A 9,155-nucleotide genomic window follows, 5' to 3' on the forward strand; every position below is an offset into this window, starting at 1 on the left:
GCCACTAGTCTTAAAAATGCTTTAATCATTTCGATTTTTCTAGCAGACTTTGTTAGATACTTTTTTACAGTTATGATCACAGCATTAATATGATTGGTTTTGATAATAATGGCATGGGTCATCTATAAATAAAAATTAAGCTTTATACAGGATACTACAGAATGCATATTATTAGTACTTTGGGAAGACTTTTTAAAATTAGCATTTAAACAGACAAGCCCTCAATTATTTGGAATGATTCATTCTTTGCAAGTTCTAGATTGCCAAGATTTTACTGTATTAAATCTTTCTTAGAACATTTGAAAACTTTTTTGGTATAATTCTCTATATTCTTAACATATGCTTCTTTGAACTATTTCAATATTCTCAGAATCTTCCTCCTACTTAGCACTGAGTCAAAAAATGAAAGAGTAGTGGTGTAAAAGTTTTTAAAGTGTAAAGTTTTTTTTTTCTTAAGCCAGTCACCTTTAGAACTTCTCAAACAGAAGATACAAGCAGCAATTCAATATCCAAAACACTGTGCCCAAAGCAATATTTAAAAGAAAGCAAATAAAATATTCCATAAAATCCACTGATGCAGTGTGGTAGAAAGGCAAAAGACTAACTTTATTGTCATATCCCTAAACAGAACAGTTTAGGATGTGAAATACATTTTGTCACTGTCTACATATGTCCAAATATTTCCCCTGTATTTATCTTTTCTGTTTTCTGACTTCCCTCAACATAATTGTAAGCAGTGGGATTCTTAGAATGGGATAGCAGTTCCCTTGAATCTACTAAGTTTCTCTCTTACTCACCACTGCAGCCTCAACTGGCTAGCACAGCGCCAGTCCATAATAATTACTCAATAAACATTTTCATACAGATGTACTAGATATATGGGTATTTACTATACTATTCTTTCAACTCTTCTATTTGCTTGAAATGTTTCAAAAAAAAAATCTTGGCTAGAGAAAAATGTTTTCACAGCTTGGACAATTTTGTTGCTGGTAGAATATACAGTTCAGTTCAAGTTGTTTTGAAAACAGTTGAGATTTTTTTTTTTTTTTGGTGGTGGTACTGAGGATTAAAACCAAAGGTGTTCTACCAACAAACTACATCCCCAATTTCTTTGCATTTTGAGACAGGGTCTCACTAAGTTGCCCAAGAACTCGTGATCCTCCTGCCTCAGCCTCCCAAGTAGATGGGATTATAGGCATGGGCCACAATGCCCAGCCAAGAATGGTTTCCGATGGCTACCTTTACTTACTATGTAGAAGAGCTTAACTTGTAAAGACTGCTTTGGTTATTAAAACAACAAAAAGTAAATGACATTTCCAGGTAAACCAAGCAGTATATATACTACCACCTTAATTCATACCACCATAATATTAACAAAGCAGGACCAGACAATTTGGCAATATCTGAACTAACAAAAACGAACAATAAACAATGTATATTTAATTTTTTTCTAAACAATATAAAGGAAACACTTGCTACTGCTAAAGTAAACTATGTTTTTGGTAAATATGTCTTTGTTTCAAAATGGGAATCTAGAACTTAGTACCTGGAATGAGAAACATGTCACTACAAAGTAAATGACTCAGGAGAAAAAATGTTACTGCATTCCTCTCCTAGTCAGGGCTTTTTTTTAAAAAAAAAAAATTGTTTTGTTTTGATTTTTTCGTGGTACAGGGCACACTGGGCAAGGATCACTACCAAGCTACAACTCCAGTCTCTACTTGGGCAATTTTACATAATATATATTTTGCAGTACTGGGGAATAAACCCAGGGGCTCCCAAACACTGAGCTTTATTCCCTCCATTTTTATTTTTGAGATAGGATCTTGCTAAACTATTGAGGCTGGCCTTGAATTTGCAATCCTCCTGCTCTAGTCTCTAAAGTTGCTGGGATTTCAGGTGAGCATCACTCTGGGTTTTTTTTTTTTATTTTTAAAGTTAGTTTAACACATTTTAAATTAGACAAACATTTCAGATAGTAATCTAGTAAACTAGTTCTATTTATTTAATACATGTCATTTGTTAGGAGTAACTTTGATATAATTTCAAATTTATAGTGAATATTTTCTAATAGATTTTACTTAACACAATCACACTACAGTTATCTATATTAAGAGATAATATAATACTATTAAGTAGTCTATATTCAAATTTTACCAAACATCTCAGTAATGTATTTTTTTCCCCTCAAATTCAGTCTAGTATTGTCTTACTGCATTGTGTTGCTTTAACAAAATATATGAGACTGGGTAATTAATGAGAAACAGAAACTTCTTTCCTTTTTTTTTTTTTTTGGTACCAGAGATTGAACTCAGGGGTACTCGACCACTGACCCACCCCTAGCCCTATTTTGTATTTTATTTAGAGACAGGGTGTCTCACTGAGTTGCTTATTAGTGCCTTGCCATTGCTGAGGGTGGCTTTGAACTCGCAGTCCTCCTGCCTCAGCCTCCCAAGCAGCTAGGATTACAGGCCTGCGCCACTGTGCCTGGCAGAAATTTATTTATTATAGTTTTGGTGGCTGGGAAATTGAAGTTCCAGGTGCTGGCACTGGTGTGGGCTTCTGTGCTATGTCTTCATATGGTAGAAGGTAGAAGAGCAAGAGAGAGAACCCATTCCTGCAAGCCCTTTATAGCAGGATCAATCTGTTCCTTTTAAAGGACTGACCTCTCCAGCACATTTGTATTTGGGATTAAGTTTCCAATGTATGAATTTTGGGTGATACACAAACACAGAAGGACTCTCACATTGCATTTAATTTTTATTTCTCTACTTTCCTTTAATCTGCAACCGTTTTTTTTTTTTCTTTTAGACATTCTTTGTATTCTCTGACAATTTTAAATAGTATATTTCATTATTTTGTAGAATGTCCACATAGCACTTTAAAAAACCAGTACCTATTTTAAAGTGAACAATTTTAGAATTATTTCATTTGAATAAAAGTAAATTCAGACATATTTTGGTTATATGAGTAGAATGATAGGAATCACACATAGAAACAAGAATAATTAAATAAAAATCAGGAAGTAATTTACAATAAGTATATCACATGATATATACAGGTCACTAATGAAAATTACTAACTTAAAATATCAGCAAAATCTTACCTATACGTAAAAATGTTTCCTACATATAGGTAATGCAATGAATACAGTAATATACAATATAAATGAGGAAGAAAAGAGGTCTAATCACAGACTGATAGTTTCAAATCCTAATCTCTAAGGCTGTATGGGATACGCAAGCAAAGAACCTGGTAGAGTCTATTACAGGGCCTGAGCATGGTAGATATTCAGTAAAGTGATTCTCTTTACCACACCTTCCAGGGTGTCAAAAATATTATTTATCAAGGAAATGAGGACAGAAGACAAGTTTTAAGAAGGTCACGATTTGCTACCAAAAGGCAAGGAGTCTACAATTCTCTTCTTAAATTTACAGTTACAGGAGTAAGTTAATTCTTTTAATACCAGATATATATATATATATATACACACACACACACACACACACACATATATATATAAATTATAGATTCAATTTCACTGTTGAAAAAAAAGACAACAAAACCAGTCAATAATTATACTAAATAATACTTGAAAAAAATCTGAAAGCAATGTAAACCCTCTGGATTAATTTCATAGTGCTCAATGTTTAAATTTAGTAAAACACGCAGAAGTCAAATGAGCCCCAATGTACTATAGTTATACTATTTCTTAAAGTTATACTATTTAAAAAACTTTATAAAGATTCTTTAAAAAAATACAAAAAACATTCATATAGGAGACAAAACTTTTAAAATATTTATGACACACATTTTATGTACATTATTACTTGAGAATTTACACAAAGTGATGATTTGCCTGTCAAGAGATTTCTATTGCCAATGGCTCATAAGCTTTTATCCTTGCATTTTATCCTCATTTCTAAGCGTATTTCAACAAGGAATATAACCTAAAGCTCTTTTAAAAAGAGTTACTTGATTTCTAGTGAGATGCTTAGGTTTTCTTCTTATAATTAATAAATAGACCAATGAAATCTCAATTTAAAGGAGGCTAAAGAAATGGATATCTTCAAGGGACAGAAGCTTTTAATAGGAGAATTTCAGTTTAATTAGATAATTTTTTATTAAAGTTCATACTTAAATATGGAAAATAGCTAGTCAAATGATATAACCATTAAGTTAGTATTGTGGCTTTATATCTATATTTTATGATTTAGGAGTAAATTAAAGCTTCTGAAAAGTATTTAATACTTCGGAAAGAATTTTAAACAAAGAGATGAGCTTTTTGATCACCACTAGTCTGAACGATTTTGTTCTAGCTGACAAATTCTTTAACCTCTGATACGTTCATTAGTAAAATGCCAACTAATTGAATCCATTGACATGAAAAACCACAGGCTGAAATCTGAAGTGCATACATCATGCTGAAGGATTTTGACTCAGCCATGGAGGTAATAGTCAGTGAGGTCAGGTCAAAGGGGGTTAAACCAAGCCAGGATATAGCCAGAGGAATACATCAAACACTGATTTTAAAAGGGCAATTAATCTTAGACAGAAATGCTTCCTGGGGAATGAGATCTCAATCTTAAGAGCACACTACATGATGTAGCAGTAAAAATGAACATATACAAGCTTACAGAGCTTTTATCCTATGATCACAAACAGAAGGAGAGTGCTGTTTATCAGAGAACTACAAACCCATTTAAAAATACTTACATTAACTTCTTCCGGATCTATATTCACTTAGCTGTACAGGTTTAATGAAAACATATACCAGTAAATATATTTCACATATCTTTTTTCGTGTATAAAATCTTATTTTTGCCCCAAATATTTCCAGGATCTTGACTTAATATTAATCCTGAATTATTTTTAAACAAGAATTACAAAATATGTCTAATTAATTCTTATATTGACTTTTGCTTGTAATCATATTTTTTAGTGGGGAGGAGAATATAAACCAAACAGTTTTTAAAAACACATATGGTTAATTATAATTGTAAAAAGAAGACTGTATTAAGTGATTATAAGACCATTTTAATAAACTCATGAAAAGCCTTCTGGCAAAACAAAAATAAGGTAATAGATGTTAAGCCTTAGCTACTAAAAAAAAAATTAATAAAACTTGGAAATCATAGGTTCAAAGTGTTTTGGATTTGCTTTCACAAAATGACTCAGTAATTCTAGCTCTGTATGACAGGGACCATTAATATTTGCCAAATATGAATTATAGAATAAGTACAAAGCTGATTGTTTTACTTAAAGTATAGATAATAATTGTGCTATTTTTCTGGTACTGGGGATTGCAAACAGGGGATTGCATGTAAGATCTAGAAAATGCTAGACAAATACTCTACTTCTGAGTTACATTCTCAGCTCTTTAGGAATTTTATCACTAGGTTGCCCTGGATGGCCCCAAAACTGTGTTTCCTGCCTTAGTCACCTGAGTAGCTAGGAGGCACAGCTGGCCATCATACTTATATGTGGCCAGAATGAAGTCCCACAAAACTTATTTTAATGAAGTGATGACTTGCTTTTACTTGTTTGCATATATTATTTTGGCAAGAGAATTTTGCTTTTTGTTGCTAAAGATGGAATAGTAGTCATGAAAAGTTTTGTTACCTACTTTTGGGAAAGGTAGGTTATTTCACTTAGCTTGAGATTAAGATAGACAACAATAATTGAGGGAAAATCAGAGGCATCTTTTGTTAGGCCCAGTAATCTCATCATCTCCATTAATGGAGAATGAAAATAATCATTTCTATTTCTTTGATTTTAGAAAAGACAAATAAATGGGCTTAAATTAAGAGATTCTGTATCACCAAGAATAGCCAATGGTGCATGTGTGGGGGAAAAGCACAGAGATGAAGAGAGAATGAAGTAATCAAGGCAAAGAACTTGACCCATTTAAGTTTAGAATTTATGACAAATTTAAGAGAAAACTTAATTACCCAGTTTAAGCTAACCTAAAAAAGTTAAACACGACTCTAGCAGACCTTTGCTCCTAAAGGGGTATATTTGAAAACTTTCAGAATTCCCACTGTGACTCACATCAATGAGGACCAAGAACAGTAAGATCCAGAAAGTGCTGAGCCAAAAGGGAAGGCTTTCATTATAGCCAAGTGAACCAGTTTGGTGTTGGGGTCACACTATCTCAGTGCATTTACAAATATACCTTCCAGTGTTACATGAGAATAGCAACAGCACTAAATAAATGAATGATAAGCTATTTATAGTTTTCTCAATGAAAAACTTTCCTTTGTACCAACAGCATGCCATAGTCTCCTGATGGCCTCTTGCCTAAAATAGTTTTTATATTTTAACAAGTTATATAATGAGAGTCAAGCTGAATAAAGAAGATGCAATGACTAGAGATACTTGAGTGAAATAAGTGTCTTTCTTTTTTACCAGAACCACAGTTCTAGTATTTCTAATTATGTTCAGAAGTTAACTCCTAAAGAAATAAATCAATGGCATGTAACTCTTGCCATAACTTCAGATATTCTATCTCTATAAGTAGCTTCAATATTGGCTCACATTTAGAGTTCATCATAGATCCATATTACCAACTACTATTTTGTATAGTGGAATTACGAACAAAAACAAAACTTCCTTAAAACTTGACTTCATAAATTTCATAAGCATATTTCTCTTATTTGTTAAAAAATTTTTAAAAAGTTGGAAGATACAAACAAAACAAAACAAATATAAAAACCTTGGGAAAAAACAGGACTGTGAAGGCTAACAGCAAAAATACCTTTGGTTTATTTAATTCTATAACCAAATTATGAGACAGTCAACAGGTAACATCCTTGTTTGATAAACTGAGTAATCTGGATTCATTAAAAACAATTTCCCAACTCAAACCATATGAAGATATAGAAAGACATTATTCATTTAATTCAAATTCTAAATGAATGCAAAAAGCACTAGTGAAATTATAAAAATTATCAGTTTATCATAAGCACTCAACCTGAGGAGGTTTGGGGGACTACAGTCCTGTGTTTCTATGGCATGAGTATGCAAACTGAAATGCCAATTCGTCTGGGGGTCCAGAGTCACCATGCAGATGACTGACAACCCTAAGACATCAATCAACTAGCTTTAATACTATCTGAACAAGTGGAGGCTATACCTTGTAAAGTGAGCATGAGATTTACATGTTGTTTTCCTAACTGCTTTCTATATGTAAATTAATCAATCACAACATTTAGCTCACTTCATCACACAATCTAATCATATACAGCAAAGAGTTAAAAATATGAAAAAGGAGAAAAAATATGAACATGCCACTTTCTTTTCACAATTCTGTGGTTTCTCATAAAACATATTAAAATTAAAGTAATTTCAGTTTTAAGTTAAACTGCCTAAATGGGGCATTCTAATTTCCCAGCCTCAGCTTCACTTAGTTCCCTCAGTGCCAACATTTCTGATCTTATCAAATACTTCATGCCGTAAATGGGGGAAAGACTGAAAAACATTTCTCCGTCAGCAAACAGAGTAGGGACATTTTAGCCCACATATTACCTGCCAGCAACCAGCAGCTGGTTAGCTGATGAGGGATTCTACAGTGGGCATATGTGACCTGATCCCTTCTCCTTCTCATCTAATTTCTGCTCATCTTTCATTTAAGATTTCTAGGTGGTTCCTAATATGCTTTGAATATCCCTAGTCCTGCACATATTACAACTGTAAATCTTTCTATCCACTGCAATTACACCAAACCTTTGAATTGCTGGGGATTGTATTATACGATTTACCTATCTTAGTATCCCCAGGGCACAAGATAGTATATACAATGTAAAGAAAATGAATACTGAATTTTTAACATTAAATGGAAACCAAAAGTCAAACTGCAGTTGGGAAAGGAGTAAATACATTCTCAGGAAGAAGACCAAAAATGGAAAGGGGAAACCAAATGGTTACAGGACTGTATTTCTTGTTGGGAAAGATATTGGGAACAATTACTAATTTGCCATGAACACAGGTCTTTCCTACACATGTGCTCTACTTGTCCAACATCAAATATAAAATAAGGTTAAGAGCAGCCTAATATTTACAGAGAACTGATCAATGGAATCTTAAAATATATTTTTAAAAAATGAGAATGAAGGAGCTGTGGTGGTATCACTCAGCGGTATCACACTTGCCTGGCATGTGTGAGGCACTGGGTTTGATTTTCAGCACCTCATATAAATAAATAAAAATAAAGGTCTACCAACAACTAAAAAAAAAAAAAATGAGAATGAACATTTGATAATCCTAGCTTACACATATATATTAGAAGTCTGGGAAATGAAATATGATTAGACAAAGTTTATGTCTTTTGTAATCTCCAAAATAAAAACAAAGTGCTATGATTTTAAATTTTTGTTACTGATATTTTAATATATGTTTTTCATAATGAACAAAGAAAGAAATATCTCACCTCAGGTCTGGTACAGAGGCTTAGATCTGAGTCATTTTAATTACAGCTGAAACCACAAAAACAATTTACCTGAGCTCACCTTTGGTTATTTCCTCTTACCTGTAACTTGGCTAACTCCCCTAGCCACTTGCAAATCAAAAAAGAAACACACAAAGCAATTCGTCATGATTTACTTCATGAGAACAATGACCTAAAGCACGTCTTCATAAATATTAGTACATGATACTTTTATATGATGAAATAAAAAAAAATTCCTTCACAGCTGAATCACTTCTTGTAGGTAGTAGTAGACAATGGTGCCACATAACTTTTACAAGTACTTTCTCTTTTTATCATGTGATGATCGTCAGTTCTTATCCACACACACCCAATTTTAAAGTCTTTCGCTTTCAACTAGAGTGCAGGTGTGTCAAAATACTTTACATTTTATAATATTACAGGTGCATTGAACCAGTTCTTTACTAAAACAGTGACTTGGTATTTCTGAATATTCTCCACAGGCTTTTAAATGACAATTACTTTCTAAAAATATCCATGAAGTGAGAAAAGGAAGAGGCAAAGATAAATTTTTCTAAAGAAAAACTATGGGTGTAAGGAAAAATATTTTTCCCTCTTGGAATGAAACATGCCATCAAAAGAACCTTAAAAGTTTAGGTATTATTTGTCATTTCAATGAAGTCTGAGTCCTTCAAACAATATGAACACTTTACAGTTTGGGGGGGGGGGG

At 32.8% G+C, this 9,155-nt stretch overlaps 1 protein-coding gene across 6 annotated transcripts in view; it reads right to left on the reverse strand.

The window, feature by feature from the left end:
* Atg5 (autophagy related 5) overlaps positions 1–9,155 on the reverse strand; it is a 125,380-nt gene that overhangs the window by 3,943 nt on the left and 112,282 nt on the right. Inside the window, exon 7 of one of the 6 annotated variants that reach the window (XM_048782876.1) lies at positions 4,717–4,747. The exons of 4 other annotated variants lie outside the window; for them this stretch is intronic. In XM_048782876.1, coding sequence (XP_048638833.1) covers positions 4,718–4,747 — 30 coding nt within the window. In that variant the 3' untranslated portion in view covers position 4,717. Of the gene's footprint in view, positions 1–4,716; positions 4,748–9,155 lie in introns of those variants that run through there. One more of the 6 variants, XM_048782844.1, reaches the window with a different exon arrangement.

Source organism: Marmota marmota, unplaced genomic scaffold (genome assembly GCF_001458135.2).
Source record: "Marmota marmota marmota unplaced genomic scaffold, marMar, whole genome shotgun sequence".
NCBI classification, from domain to species: Eukaryota; Metazoa; Chordata; class Mammalia; order Rodentia; family Sciuridae; genus Marmota; species Marmota marmota.